Source organism: Pseudozyma hubeiensis, assembly GCF_000403515.1.
Source record: "Pseudozyma hubeiensis SY62 DNA, scaffold: PHS5, whole genome shotgun sequence".
Taxonomy (NCBI): domain Eukaryota; kingdom Fungi; phylum Basidiomycota; class Ustilaginomycetes; order Ustilaginales; family Ustilaginaceae; genus Pseudozyma; species Pseudozyma hubeiensis.
Genome location: NW_012133787.1, coordinates 1 through 14793, shown reverse-complemented (window position 1 = coordinate 14793; position 14793 = coordinate 1). Strand labels below are relative to the sequence as shown.

The following is a 14793-nucleotide window of genomic DNA, read 5'->3' as shown; positions in this document are numbered from 1 at the left end:
GAACGACACAGGAACAGCGACATGCGCCGTTCATTTTTCAACCCCCTCGCGGCCTCTGCCCGACTAACAGTGTGCGCTTCGAGATGCCCAAAGCTCAGCTGGTGGCAGATCCGCATGCATTGGCGCTCTGTGCCACGACTGTCATCCATGGGCCCAAAGAAGGCACTCACAGAGTCCTTGTTGGCGAGAGTGTGGCGTCAATCCGATAACCTTGACCAAATAGGCGGTACGCGTGTCTGGAGGTTTGGTCCGCAATAAAAGCAATCAGAACGTGCCCTTTGCTGCTTCAGAGGATCGCTGACTCGGGGTCTGTCGCTCAGGCTCAGCCTGAAGACCTTCAGAGGTTGACGGATGCGCGCACAGATATGGCTCACCAAACAGTACTGTCTGTTGGCACGGTCATCCTAAGGGATCTTCGTTCGACTATGTACTTCGAATCGAAAACGTGCAATGGCTATCGCTACAGGAGAGACAACCTGCAAACAGTGTGTGTCATCAACACAGGCGCGAGATCAGAAAGCAAGATAAGGAAGCGGTCAATGGAGGAAGGGGGCGACAGTTGGCGGGGGAGAGACTTTCAACCGGCTCGTTCCTCCTCTTCAGCTTCGATCTGAGCAAGCTTCTCGAGTGCGGCTTGCCTCGCCTGAGCGCGATCGCCTTCAAATGCAGCGACGGTCTCGCTCGTCCAGGCTTTGAAGGTCTTATTGGTCTTAAAGATGGCGTCGAGCAAGCCCACCGGGCCGTAGTTCTCCGTGTTGAAATAGTGGTGCCAGTCATGGACCAAAGCGCACGTCAAGAATGGAACTGCAGCGGCAGGGAAAAACAGAGCTTTTGTCAGTCTCCTACTCGAGGCACATCTTGCATCGGGTGAAAAGGCATGGCAGGTTGACTCACTGTTGTAACCGCTGTGCTGAGCATGAGTTCCGATCATCAGTCCGCTGAAGAACAGGTACTGGACGCTGAGGTGAGCACGCGTGATGAGCAAGCCGACCAGGATCGGCAGCAGGTTGCTGAAGTAGTGCTCGAGCGGATGAGCGTATGTCGATGCTCCGGCGATGGGTGCACTGAACTCGTGATGCTTCTTGTGGATGTACTTGTAGATCTTGGGGTGGTGCAGCGCTCGGTGCACGGCGTAGAAGCCGATGTCCTCCATCAAGAGGCAGACGAGCCACTGACCCACCAGCTTCTTGCCGGAAGGCAGCGACTCGTATGTCGTCTCGATGCCTCGCCATTCGGCCAGAGGGTAGTAGATGAGGTTCGAGATGGTGTTGACGACCACCAAGTTGAACAGAACGACGGGCATGAGCTTCTTGTACTGAGCTACCGTGGGAGGCTTGTGTGGCTGCATGCGATACCTTGCCAGCCAGGACGGACGGCCGCTCAAGTCGGTAAGAGCAAAGAGGCCAACGAGCAGCAGCTGGCAGCTTGAAAGCAGGATCCACGTGTGCACAGTGTGGATGGTAAAGCGGTCGTACGTGTTGAGCCAATCGTAAGCTGGCTTGGCCAACGAGGACTTGTTGAAGAGGATGGCCATGGTGATTGTGACAAAGTGCGTGGTCAGGCCCATGACCTTGGAATTGTCGTAGGCGCTCTCCAGGAAGCCCCAGTTGCGCTTAGCACGAAGTCTCTCCTCGGTGGGGGTAAGCTTGAAGCCGAGACCTGGGAACGCTCGAAGCTGTTCGGCTGCAACATCAGCACCGGAGCCTGTGGCTGGTGTTGCTTGGGCTTGGCGAGGGCCGGCGACCGCAGCATTGCGCAGCTTCAGATCACCAAGATGAGTGTGCAGAGCTGCGCTAGTGGTCGTAGTCGTTTGAGTGGTCATATTGAAAGGGACACGCCGAAGGATTTCTGAGAGTGGGCTGTGGACCGTCGTTGAGCAGCCCACGAACGACCACCCTGGTCTTCTATATGAAGCCGTCGAGGCTCATGCTTCTACAGACCGTTGCATTCAGCTCGCGTCTTCTCCTGCCGAGCAACAGGCAACGGTAACATGGTGAATAGCGGAACAAGAGCTAGCGGTGGGGGCGGAAGCGACTGTTCTGTCTGAGCAATGCGCATATCCTCGACACAGATTCGAGCGGGTCTTGTCCAACTTCCTGTCGGGTCCCTTCGTTTCGGACGAAAGAGGGTTAGGGTTACATTCGAGCGGAATGGATTGGCTGGTCGCGAAAGACCAATCTGGCAAAGGTCGAGTGGCAGACTGTGCGAACGTCATCTCTCTCACCGGAGAGCATAGGTTCAGACAAGTGGCCACAACCCTGCGGCGGCGGAGCCTTCTGGGTCGCAGCGAAGGGCAAATACTGTATGCAAGATGCGTACAGTGCCTCGCGCTGGTCAGAACATCGGTCGCGAGTCCGACAGTTGGGCTGTGCTACCGTGCATGATATGCTAGGAGAACGAAGCGGCGGCGGCATGCACCATTTGGCTCGCGTAAGGAACAGGCTTCCACGTAAAAGAAAGCTTTCGGCAAAGACCCTTGAAACTGCACGTTGCGGCTAGGTTATGCGAGCTCAAGCTCGCTTATGTCGCACAATGCTGACATCGAAGTCCACGCTAAAGTTGCGAAAGGAGCTGAAACCCTCCGCCGCCGGGCAAGGTACCGAAAAACTCCCGAATCCGGCTGCTGGCTCGGCACCACCCCTGCCTATCCCTGTCCTTGTCGAACATGTCGTCGTTTTCGCGTCCTTTTGATAAGCTGGTCTAGAGACGGACGATGAAGCCTGGATGACCTCCTGGCGCTTCTCGAGGTTGAGACCCTGCCGAAGCGGCGGGAGACCCTTTCCGAATGATGACTGGTGCTCTCTCGCACACCTATTTGTCCGCAAACGTCATTGAGTTGTGTGTCTGTTCTCGGTCGACTATATCAGCACAGGAAGTCGTTTGATCCCCTCTCAGCCTGCATTCACTGATGCATATATGGGTCGCCGTCACCATCCAAAACAATCTTCATTCATTCCTGTCTGACAATCGCCGCAACACTCGAAAGCATCCATCACTTAAGCAACATGTCGCAACAAGCAGGCTACGCTCCACCGAGTCAAAATGGATTCGCTCATCCCCCCGGGCAGGCAGCGTTCTATGCGCAGCCATCTCAGTATCCGCCTGCACCTGGCTATCAGCAGGGCTATCCGCCGCAATCCGGTTGGCAACAGCAAGCACCGCAGCAACAGCATTTCCAAAACTACCAAGCGCCCATGAACTCGTACCCATCACAAGCTCAGCAACCATTTCAGCAACAGCAGAACTCGTTCCCGCCGCAAACTCAGCAACACTTTCCACAACAGCAGGATCCTTCAGGACGCCAGCAGCCAGGAGGACCGCAGTCTAACCAGGTAGACAAGAACCTCGATCCTCTGGGATGGGCGCTCGCCGAATACGGAAGCCCCTTTGCACACTCGAAGGACTGGCGTGCCACTCCATCCGATCTGGAGCTTACGGGTCTTCCGCAGCAGAAGTTCATGTCGCGGGTCAAGCAGCGCTTTGCACGATCACCCGGCGAAGTTTGGGACAAACCACCTCCCAGCTTTGGTCGCACACCACAGCAGGGATGGAGCTACGCACCCTTCGAGCCCTTTTCGCTCCCAGCAGCGGGTGAGCAGCTGGCAGATGGGTTCAAGCCGCTCTACTTTGGACGTGTTCTCGCCGACCACGATGTGTCGGCTGCTGATTGGGCGCGCTTTTTGGAGGACATCTCGGTGGCTGGCAGAATGACTGGTGGACAGCAGGTCATCTCGCAAATCGCTCCCGTCACCATGCACCTGGGAGCAACCGGCTACTTCGTGACCAAGGCGATTCAGAAACGTATGAAGCAGAGCAAGAATCCTGTCATCTCCGAGACAGTCGAGATGTGGGAGCAGAACTTCTTCCTCCGACGTGGTCTCGACGTCTACATCCGAGACACCGAGGGCAGGATGACGAGCTACGCTCCCGGAGAGCCTGTTCCCGGCTCAGCTGTGGCCAAGACCAACGATATGGATCATCACTCTCACGACGATTCGGATGATGACAGCAGCGACACAGATGGGCATCACGGAGAAAAGTCTCGCAAGGAGAAGAAGAAGGAACGCGAAGAGCGCAAGAAGAAGCGCAAAGAAGAGAAGAAGAGGAAGGAGAAGGAGCACAAGAAGGACAAAAAGAAGCCTCAGTTCTACCTCATCGTCGCGCCCAAACAGTCGATGTAGCTTCTTTCCTTTGTTGCTCAAGCAACACCGTCTGTCATGTCTCCGTTGTCGTTCCCTGCAATCACATCTTATCCGAGCATCCTTCCCGTAATCTCGCCGTCTCGTAAGGCAAGAGTGTTGTGATAAGTCTGAAGAGGACCGCAGTCATTCCGTCATCGTTGAGGCAACATCGCCACAGTTTAACAATCATCCCGCGAGTGGCATGAACGCAGCCGGCACTGTTATCGAATTTGGCATCCGACGGAAGCTGCTCTGCATTTGCTCATTTCACCGAACGTGCAGCAGCTGTGCGTCATTTCGGCATGTTTGGGCTCACTCTTGATAGTAGATATTGCGGACCGACGTAACTACCGAGATAGGTGCCGAATTATGGTCCGAGATAGGGACCGACAAGAGAGCCTCAATGACACCTTGCGACAGCGCCCAGCCCCTTTCGATGCGCATATCGTCGTGCCGAGACCAACCTCTCTCTGGCTCTGACTTCGCCAAAGTATCGATAACGGCTAGTTGTGCCACCTTCGGGGCTGTGACGAGAGACCGCCCGGAGCCCTCCTCGGTTCTTGGAACCGCAATTCAGACTCCGTCTCAGATACACAGGTTTTTGCCTTCTGGATCCGCTCAGTGCCAAGATGCGACATCTCTGCGACGTGCTTCCATGCTCGACATGTCATGGACACCCGGATGACAGAGACAATCACAGCACTCCCGACGCCTCCCACCATGTCGGCATGGCTAAAAGAAGCTAGTCGCCGCGCATAGTGTCTCTTCTCGCAGGAGGCTGTGGAAGCTATGAGGTGGACATGATGCATCCATCAGTCGCCCAGATTCGTCGAGCGAAACCGAGATGTATGTACTGAGGCAGTAAGCATGAGCAACGATCTTGCCATTAACCGGATCTCAGCGACACAGCTCTTGTCAGAAGCCTCTTTGCGACAGTATAAGCACAAGGTTGCAAGGCCTCTGCCGATCATTTATAGTCTGCTACTCTGCATACCTCCCGCCCCTCCTCTTCGCTCACGAACAACCAGCTAGATCACCATCGACGAGTACAGCCGCCTTGCCGACTCATCCGTATCTCCAGTCATGACAGTGCCAGACTCCGTGCTAGTCTATGAAGTCTTCATTGGCGTCTATGTCATTACCTTCATCCTGACTCTCCTTTGTGGATTCCGCAATGGTTTCTCAAGAGCGGCGGGTTTCTTCTCGTTAGTCTTGTTCTCCGGAAGTAAGTCGACTCATCAGCAACACCATCAGCAGATGACCTACCGTGGCACTAATTGCTGACCCCGCTGCCTCACACTTGTTTCAAAACATCGACGTTCAAAAGTTCGCCTTGCTTCGAACATCATGCTCACCCAGCAGTACTACAAGCACTATAACAGCATCTCAGAGGTCAAGTGGGGTTACATCCTCCACGGCATCGGCTACTCGTTCTTGGTAACAAGCGTGCTATCCTTCCTTGCCATTGTCCACGCCAACGCCAACGGACTCGGAGATGCCACGTCCAAAGGCTACAAGAGGCCATGGGTACTGCGCATCTTGCACCTCGTCAACGTCGGTGCTCTCGTTCTCCTGATCACCGGCTACTCGAAGAGCGGAGACGTGTTCGACGGCGCTCACCCCGACGCCAAGCTCGACAGCAAGGCTCACATCGGAGACATCATCTACTGCGGCATCACCGTCGTCCTCTTCGGCTACTGTTCCGTGCTCTTCCCCAAGACTACAGGCAAGGACAAGAAGATCCTGGCACGCGTCTTCCTCGGCCTGGTTTTCATGGCGATTCGTTGCGGTTATGCTACCTGGCACACATATCGGGTGCCCTTCTTGGGTGTCAACACTTGGGTCAAGCTTGGTCTCGACTACATTCCCGAGGTGCTGGCCGTGTTGGCTTTCGTCACCATCGCCTTCGTGGGCCGTGACCAGGACGCCTACACTTCGTCAAAGCACTACCAGTTTGCGCATCCCGGTCCCGGCTATGCTTGACCTTTGACATCGCCGCAACCGCCATCCGCGGAATAGGCCAGCCGAATCGACGACAACGAACCTGTACATGAACCTTTCCGAATGTATATACACGATTCTACTCTTCGCATACAATGCTACTACTTGACGATAAAGTTAACGTTGTTTTTTCGTGTGTGGCCGCCTCTGACAAGGTCCAAACGGTCTCTGGCGCATCTCTCACGGTGCGCCTTTGCTGCTTGTCAGATTTGCGTTTGATCCCATGCTGTCTGTTTGTGCAAAAAAACGCGTGTGCGACGGTGTTGCCGCGTGTTACGGCGCTGTACCCCGCGAAGCATTTGCCAAGGTGTCAGAGTCCAACAACGCCTCGCTGCCACCTCGAGCTCCAGTCCGCTTCTCGGTCGGGGTTTGACGTCCTTCAGCGCGGCTTGGGCCAGGACTCGCTGGGCCAGGACTCGCTCCGTGGCCTGCGAGGCAACCGCAATGTCAGTTACGAGCGCGTGGGCCAGTCAGTGAACTTCTTTATCACCGACACTTGAAGGGGTCAAGGTTTTCAGTCTTCGAATCTGGTGACATTCATGATGTGGTCGAGTCAGATCAATATTCGATATGATTGTCGGTTCTATCTTCACATGATCAATGAAAATATCTCTGCCACTTAATCAATTAATACTATCCTTTCGCTCAGTCGATGGTTACATGTCGCCAATTTCCATCTATGAACACGACACTGCGATGACTGGAGGAACCCTGACTGTTTACTGAAGGTACAGGGTCACGCCTGTGCCGCAGCCATTGATGCTGCCAATGGACAACTGGCCCCCGCACGATTGGAGCACCGTGTAGCCTTCGGAGGTTGTGCATGACAATTGGTTGGTGCCGCTCGCCAAAGAGCAGGTAATGATGTTCTGCGGCGAATAGGCGCCGTCTTGAGTCATGCGGAAGTAGTAGACGGATGAAGAACCGACGGTAGACGACTTGAAGGTGGTGTCGCTGGCGAGAAGCAGGCGACTCGCGGTGAGGTCCAACGTCACCCTCGAGGCGGAATCGGCACCCGACACAAGCGATAGTTTCCTCGAGGCCGAACCAAAGTCGGTTGACGTCGAGGCGTACTGGATAGTGCCATCGTCCAGGACAGCCTTAAGGACACCAGAGGTCACCGTGGGTGCTGGCGCCACTGTGGTCGTCGAGGTGACAGTATCGGTGGCTACCGTCGTCGTCACCGTCACGGTGGGTGCCTGCTCGACCGACGTGCTCGTCACGGTCAAGGTGGCCGTCGTCGTCGTGACAGTCTCGGTCGAGGTGTCGGTCTTGGTATCAGTCACAGCCTGGGTCGTCGTGGAGCTGGTCGTGAGCGGGGCTGGAGTGCTCGTGGCAGTGACGGTGGCAGTGACCTTTTGGGTTGGGTTCGACGTGCGCCCGTAGACGATGAGCAGGCAGGCTTCAGTGATTTCGCTCGAGACAAAGGAGCCGAAGATGCTGGCCGCCTGCGAGCTCGTCAGCGCGCCCCGCTTTTCCAGCGGCGACCCATCATGATAAGGTGGCACAGGGTTGAGAGCGGTGGGCAAGACAGAACGTCGTCTGCGCTGCGCATCGACATCGGTGACAGTCGTGGTCGTTGTTTCGGTAGCCGTCACACTGTCGGTACTCGTGGGCGTGGTGGTAATCGTCTCGGTCGTCGTGGTTGCCGTCGAGGTCGACAGCGTCGTCGTCGTGGTCTCGCTCACCGTCGTAGTCTCGGTAGAGGTCACTGTGGCGGGCACCGTCGTCGTGGCGGCTGCCAGCGTCGTTGTCTGCGTCGTGGTGAGCGTCGTTGAGGGCGTGGTAGGCTGGCGACCGTTGAGATAGGCGACGCAGAAAAGCCTGGCGGGGCGCAAGCCGAATCGGTTGAGCTTGTTGGAACAATCCGACACACGCCGCGAGTGGTCGCGACGGCTGGGCTGCGCATCGGCGGTGGCGGCCAAGAGGCCTGCCACAAGGACAAGCAACACCAAGAGGCGCCGGCAGAACATGTCGGAAAGAGAAGAAGGCGACGAAGACGAAGAAGGGAGGAGTCGATGACAGTCAATCATTGCTGCTTCACAGTCTGAACCCCTTTTATAAACCTTTCGGTCGTAGGACGATCTGTTTGGGCTACAGCTACTTGTGTCACATAGGATTCGAAGCCCCTCGGGGTGCGATGAAGGCCAATGCAGTAGATAGTTCGTCATGCAGACGCGGGAGGCTTGCATCTGGTAACTCGTCGGAAAATCAATGGAGACGACACTCTATGATGACCTACTGTTGCGACGAAAGCCAATGTAGCAGGTTGTTCCCCATGCAGGCGTGGGAGATTCATGCAGGCGCGGGAGGCTCATGCGGGCGCCTGAGTCTGGCGTCAGGTGAAATGTCGGATAATCGCATCTTCCTATGACGGCCAAGCGTACCTTTGCCATGGGTCAACTTGGTGGTGCCCGTCCGGAGCGCAAAAAGGAAAAAGATACACGCAGCAAGCAGTACAGTGGTACGGAGGGAAAACAAACGCGGCGGGGCCTAGACCTAGTTGAGTTTCTTTCTCGTTGATTTGGAAGAGATCTTGTCCTCTCTCGTGGACTTTAGTCCTCCATCTAAAAAATAAGACGAGACAAAACCCCGCTTATGACCGACTGAAATCAATTTCAACAAAGAATAGTGCGGGAGGCAAGCGTTTCCATACATAAATTGATCAAGTCATATTTCCCTTGGAACAAATTGATCCGCCGTCGAGGAGAGTTTCGTCGATTCCGTCGTCGGGAGTAGTGAGAGCCAGGCTGGAAAACTGCACAAGGAGCCAAGAGCACGGGCAAATCGACTCACTTGCTATCGACGCATCCCACCCGAACTCTGCACCCCTTGGATTGGTTCCTCGGGCCGATCCCCAAAAGAGTTGGCTCTGATACAGGGAATGGCGAAGGAGAGTGCGTCAGTTGTTGGTTCCGGAGATCATCTTGTCGATCAAGAAAATCAAGGCAAAAACTGTTGTCCCTGATCTAAGTACCCCGCGTTTCAGTTTGGTTTGAGAAATTTTGCCTTCGGGCCATCCCAATCCATTGCGCAAAGCCGCTACAACAGCAAATCCGCAGTAGCACAGAAGTCTCGCACAATACTGTATCTGGTCTTCCGTGTTCAAGTAGAAATCTCTGAGGCACACCGAAGAACCTCTGTTGCACTCGGATTTTCACCTTAGCCTCCAAACAGAGAAGCAGGTTGCTGTTTTTTGGAAGGCAGAAGACCGCACGCTGCTGATCTGCTAACCCTAGCCATAGCCCGATCTTAAACCCCTTACTCCGAACGGCAATCGAATTTGCTGGATGTGGTTGCGCCGAGATGTTTGGAATGGTGCCCAGCTTGATTGTGACGGGATATAGCGACAGTTGACCGAGCTGAAGACGTTTTGACAGTCACCCCGCTCAAACGGATCGGTAAAAATGGCGCTTCAGGTCCACTAGCTCTCCTCTCGCACTGGACGACGCGCACCCGTGAGCCAAATTGTTCGTGATGTACTAGACCGGGCTTAGCACGGGATCCCTCGGCGATGCTGATCGTTACATCAGATCTTTCCGGCTGCAGCACAACCAACTGCCGTTTGCTTTGCCCAGCCCTACGCGGCATTCGCAGAGAACTGTCAACTTTCGCAGTTTTACCGCTTGATACAAGTCTTTCCGTTCAACCCTAATCACCGCGGCGCAATATCAAACATCAACGATCGGATCTGGACGGACAGGCAGAAAATGACGGTGCTGAGACTACGAGATCTCATACTCCGCAAGGTGGAAGAGAGTCTGCGCCACGAGATGTGGTTGAGGCGCACGTGCTTATTGGGTCAGCAATCTTGGATGGGCGATTCAGAGGTTCGAACCGATGCAACTCATGTCCCGGTTGGCAATCCTCACATTCATGTACGCTGTCAGCAAAGTGAATCGTGAAGCTGCCGAAGTTCAGATCGACGGCGAACGAATATCATTGCTAGACCTTATCACGAGTAGTAACAGAAATTGGTCGACTCTGTCGACATCTATTTCGGAGCTTCTTTCACCTCGAAGACCAACAAGCTTTCGGGAAGAAGAGGGGGCAACTGAACCCCAACAGCGGCAAGCATATGGCCGGTCAGAGTGCAGGGCTCCTCAGCGTGCAGCCACCACAAATTTGGCTGTCCGTCCCACAAAGCTTGCCCGATCAGTTTCAGGCTCTCTGACGATCGAGATGGTGTAAGTGCGGTCACCGTCTAGACCGTTAAAGGTCACAGGAGCTGGTGGGTATGTTTGCGAGATCTGCATCTGCACGAAAGTGTACAACGCCTTTGTAGCGTCCTGCGAGACGATTCCACGTAGATCGGCACCTATCTCGAAAGGCAAGTCTGCAAAGAAAGGAGGACCCGTGTGAATGACAGATCTCCACGTCTTGTGCAGATCCATCCACTGTCTGACTTGATCAAGTTCCACGTTGTCGATCTGACTGACCTCCCGTTCCATGCCCATGTGTCCGAACAGGGCAACACCAGTGCGTAGGTGCAAGCCGTGAGTTCGGCCGGTGGTGTGACTTTATGCTGGTCCCACACGGGCGCCCATCAGCTCGTTGGGAACAAGAAAGTTGTTGTACTTTTGAATGGTGAGCCTCTCAAGAGGGACCGTACAGTTCCCGATCCAGATACGGTCGGTCCTGCCCAAGTTGTCCAAATCCACTCGGGCACTGCCAGATGCACAGATCTCGATCTCAAGTCCAGGATGACGCTCTTTAACAGTATTCATCAAGCGGTAGACGGCATTGGTGGTGGTGTGGACAGCAGCGCGGCCTTCGTTACCTCCAGCCTCGACGAGGTCATGATTGTGATCTCGTTTGAAGTAATCGACCACCGGGTCCTCGCACAGTCCCGGTTCGGCGAGTAACACTCTATGTTGGCACGGCGCCCTGTCGACATAGCAAGTCAGTGCAAGCATCGTACAATACACGCGAGGTGTGATGCTATATTACCACTGTCAACGTACAAGCATGCTTCTATCTAGTCTTTTTGACATGGTGCTTGGCAGCTTCAAGCTCGGCAGCCTCGTGCTTTGCCAAAAACGAGAGGACCTCTAGCCTGGCGGCGACTTCGTCACCGTCGCAGTTGTGCTTGGCTTCGGCCAGAGTCTTGCGGTATTTGACATTGGTGCCGTGAACGAAATCCATCAAACCCGTGGGACCAAAGTTCTCGGTAAAGGCAAAGTGGTGGAAATCGTGCTGAAGCGGGCTGCTGAGACCCGGAATGTAGTACCCGGAGTGCGCTTGGATGGTGCCGATCTCAAGCAAGCAGAAAGCAAAGACGTTCTGGCTCCAGTGATGAGGGACGACAAAGCTACCTAGCGTGTTGGGAAGCAGGTTCGAGAAGAGATGCTCCGTCATGGTGCAGTACGTGGCAGCGAGCGCTACAGGTGCTGTGAACTCGTGATGCTTCTTGTGAAAGCGGGCATACATCGCCGGCGAGTGGAAAAAGCGGTGAATGTAGAAGAAGCCAACCTCGGTGCACAGGACTGCGAACGAACAAGCAAAGTCAGAGAGGGAAATAAACAAAGAAGCAGCTGTTTTACTTGCAATAAGACTTACTGTCAAAAAGGACGGTGGCAACGGTCTGTAAAGGGCCGGGGACCTGATCGGAGGTGGTTGGAAATGGTTTAAGGTATGCTCCAGCGAGTAGCAGAGGTGTTGAGACGAACAAATGGTTTCTGAGAGCGCCAAGGGCGATCTTGAGATACTCGCTGCGATCGACGTGGACAAATGGCTGCACCTTGTACTTCCACAGCCACTGCGGCCTACGAGTGAGATCTGCGTAGGCGTAGATGCCGGAAATGCCAAAAAGGACACTTGTTGTGATGAGCCACGAACCAACGAAGCGCAACTGGAAGGAGCCATATCGCTCTGTGAGGCTGTCGTAGAGGTTGTGAGCGAAGGCGGTGGTATTGAAGAAGGTGAAGCTTGAGATCAGGACGAGGTTGACAATGTTTTTGGTGAGCAGCGTTCGAGGTTGCAAGAGGGTCGAGTCGTAGCCCCAGTGCTTGGAGCGAGGGATAGGCTTGCCTTGAAGGTCTTTCGGCAACCTCGAGGACTGGTTGGCACGAACGAAGTCGCTATCGCTGGTAGGAATGGCATTCTTGTCAGCGATCGCGGTGACCGGGGCCTCCTGCCTCGTCACGATGATCGTGGACATGGTGTGTGCGGCGAAAGTGGTGGGGATGGACGAAGCACGAACCTTGACAAGAGCTTCGATCAAGAGGTGCTTATATGGGCGAACAAGGAACGGTGTTGGAACCGTGACAGCTCTCTGGGAGTTTTGCGGGCTGGTGTGGCAACTCCACCGTACCGGTCGCTTGGGAGAGAAGCAATAGTTGTGGGACCGTGACGGCCTGCCAGGGTCCTTCGCGAGGCAGAGAGGCGACTTCGCTACTGGGACCGGACGTCTGGGGAAGAAGCAACGTCGTTGGGACAGTGTGCCAAGCCTTCTTCCCCCGGAGGTGCAGTGGGTCGGCAAATTCATTACCCCGGTTGTCGCTCGAAGCTGAGACGCCGAGATTGCCGAAGGGAGCGAGGTACAAATTGCCGTTTCACGCTGCGACACCATTCACATGCCCCTTTTTGCACAAACAGACAGATCAATTGACTGTGTGGAGTGTGGCAGGGTCCAGACGCGCACAAAATACGGAGTATTTCTTTAGAATTGTGAGATCGAAGATGCCTCGACGGTCAGAGCGCATGTTTGACATTTGTGTAATTAGGAAGTTTTCGGCCGCCGATGGTTGTCTGACGGGCACGCAAGCCGAGATGATGGAGACAACGATGGTGGTGAGATGCAGATGGCAGGTGCTGCTCAGGCAAGTATACTGACTTGGTACTCGCAGTCGTCGAGGCTGTCCTGCGCAGTGCGGTATTCCGCACAGACATAGGTCGAGTTATTGATCAGCATCTCTCTGATTTGAAACTAGGGTTAATTGGCACTGTGCGAGAACACCTGGGCTCCGTCGTCCTCTACAAGGGCAGGAGAGTCTTTTGCGCTTTTGCAATCTTTGCTTCGCCATGCAACCCCTTGCCCCTTTGCCCCATTCCCCTGGCGGCACACGTGCATGATCAGCCTGTCGCTTGTATTCCACTCCTTCTTCGCAACCTTTTCACCACAGCGTTGAGTTCTCCCATCTATCGTATTTCTTGCCTTCGCCGCTTTGGTACCTGTGACTTGGTCTTTGTTTTGTTACCTGTCTCAGTCAGGTGCCATCCGACGCTGTTTCCAGTTTCAGCAACAGTTCAGTTATTTTGCCCGGAGGCCTGCTTTTTGATTGTCGCCTTGCTGCGTACTAGAATCGACAATATCTTCACCACTTCCTTATCGGATCCAGTTTGCGTTTATAATTCCATAGCCTAGATTTGTGCAAGCATGGAAGAGTTTTGTATGCTATTCGCTGACCCAGTAAGAGGACCCGTAGCTGAGTAGATTGAAGGATGAGTCCGAGTGTTTCAGCTGCTCCGTCAGACTTTGAATGTCGAACGGCTCCACACCGTCATAGCCGTCCTTCCAGCATTCAACAAACAGGAGTGCCCTGACTTCCACATCCATCTCCAGATCTTCTTCCGGCCCGCAGTTCAAAAGACCGATAACGCACGGCGATAATCCAGCAGCAGCGTTGATCGCAACGAAAGAGTTGATCTTGCTTGCCGCTGCCTCGGCGTCCGCAAGCTCCTCGACTCGTATCTTGTGTGTGATGTTTGTCTCGCCTGTCCGCAGAGGGGTGGTCATGTCGCTCAACAAAGCCTGCTCGAGTATAGCAAGCGCTGAAAGGCTAGATGCAAACCGCTTATCGTAGCCGGGTGGCGAACCGTTTGTACCTGAGGTCGATTGTCATAGTCGCGAACCAAGACGCAAGATGCAGTGTGTAATTTAGCAAGGTGAGCCAACGGCAGCGGAACCTGAGAAACACACTGGTCTGGTGCCGGTGGCGATCCATTTTTGTTTTGGCAGGAGCGGCGCACAGGACCCTGGCAGATGCGTCCAATTCCTCCAATTTTGGCTGATGGCACAAAGACAGCTCACGTGCCTGGCGCTCAGCCTTGGTGCGCTGCGCTGACCATTGCTGAAGAGTACGCTGACCGCTGCTGCACTTTGATGGGGATCACCGGGCTTGGAACAGCGCAAGAGATGCACGCTCAGAATTACTTTGAAAATCAGGAAGACGTCCACTACAAATTTATGAGATGCGTTGTAGTCAGCTGAAATCACCTGGAAATGCTGCTTGTCAAAGTCAAGACTTCAAATCAGAAGACATGCACTTCAAAAGATCAAGACGTTCAAAATCAGCAACCCAGACGTTCATATTTGACCAGGAAGACGTTCATACTCAAGTTGGATAGGCAGCCACTACAAGAGAGTCAAGCCAAGCGTTGATGGTGAGATCATTCTGTTCTTGCCACACGCTCCCACCGTGAATATGTCTCTTGTTGTCTGCCCTGTTTGCCATCTGAGCTACTCTGTCTCCAACATCACTGCTCACATCCGCCGCTTCCATGCTGGTGTGCGTGTATCTCAGGAGGCAGCTGCCGCCAGCGGCCTGGCGGCATGCAACTGCGGTCAGGTAGTCTTCAATGCAGCGGCACTGAAGAAGCATCAGGGCAT

At 54.5% G+C, this 14793-nt stretch overlaps 8 protein-coding genes across 8 annotated transcripts; 3 read left to right on the top strand and 5 right to left on the bottom strand.

Annotated features, from left to right (window-relative positions):
* Positions 1-577: 577 nt before the first annotated feature.
* Positions 578-1822, bottom strand: PHSY_000304 (sterol desaturase; the record flags this gene model as incomplete). Its single annotated transcript, XM_012330946.1, has 1 exon — positions 578-1822. The coding sequence occupies one exon, from the start codon at positions 1820-1822 to the stop codon at positions 578-580; it is 1245 nt and encodes a 414-aa protein (XP_012186336.1).
* Positions 1823-3194: 1372 nt separating this feature from the next.
* Positions 3195-4181, top strand: PHSY_000303 (hypothetical protein; the record flags this gene model as incomplete). The annotated part of the gene is made up of 1 exon (XM_012330945.1): positions 3195-4181. The coding sequence occupies one exon, from the start codon at positions 3195-3197 to the stop codon at positions 4179-4181; it is 987 nt and encodes a 328-aa protein (XP_012186335.1).
* Positions 4182-5528: 1347 nt separating this feature from the next.
* Positions 5529-6164, top strand: PHSY_000302 (hypothetical protein; the record flags this gene model as incomplete). Its single annotated transcript, XM_012330944.1, has 1 exon — positions 5529-6164. One exon carries the CDS (start codon positions 5529-5531, stop codon positions 6162-6164), a length of 636 nt encoding a protein of 211 aa, XP_012186334.1.
* Positions 6165-6901: 737 nt separating this feature from the next.
* On the bottom strand, positions 6902-8374 carry PHSY_000301 (hypothetical protein; the record flags this gene model as incomplete). Its single annotated transcript, XM_012330943.1, has 1 exon — positions 6902-8374. One exon carries the CDS (start codon positions 8372-8374, stop codon positions 6902-6904), a length of 1473 nt encoding a protein of 490 aa, XP_012186333.1.
* Positions 8375-10022: 1648 nt separating this feature from the next.
* On the top strand, positions 10023-10373 carry PHSY_000300 (hypothetical protein; the record flags this gene model as incomplete). The annotated part of the gene is made up of 1 exon (XM_012330942.1): positions 10023-10373. One exon carries the CDS (start codon positions 10023-10025, stop codon positions 10371-10373), a length of 351 nt encoding a protein of 116 aa, XP_012186332.1.
* A 329-nt stretch (positions 10374-10702) lies between these two features.
* On the bottom strand, positions 10703-11098 carry PHSY_000299 (alpha-galactosidase C precursor; the record flags this gene model as incomplete). Its single annotated transcript, XM_012330941.1, has 1 exon — positions 10703-11098. The coding sequence occupies one exon, from the start codon at positions 11096-11098 to the stop codon at positions 10703-10705; it is 396 nt and encodes a 131-aa protein (XP_012186331.1).
* A 58-nt stretch (positions 11099-11156) lies between these two features.
* On the bottom strand, positions 11157-13095 carry PHSY_000298 (sterol desaturase; the record flags this gene model as incomplete). The annotated part of the gene is made up of 3 exons (XM_012330940.1): positions 11157-11668; positions 11742-12501; positions 13018-13095. The coding sequence occupies 3 exons, from the start codon at positions 13093-13095 to the stop codon at positions 11157-11159; spliced, it is 1350 nt and encodes a 449-aa protein (XP_012186330.1).
* Positions 13096-13578: 483 nt separating this feature from the next.
* On the bottom strand, positions 13579-13920 carry PHSY_000297 (GTP-binding protein; the record flags this gene model as incomplete). The annotated part of the gene is made up of 1 exon (XM_012330939.1): positions 13579-13920. One exon carries the CDS (start codon positions 13918-13920, stop codon positions 13579-13581), a length of 342 nt encoding a protein of 113 aa, XP_012186329.1.
* Positions 13921-14793: the final 873 nt, after the last annotated feature.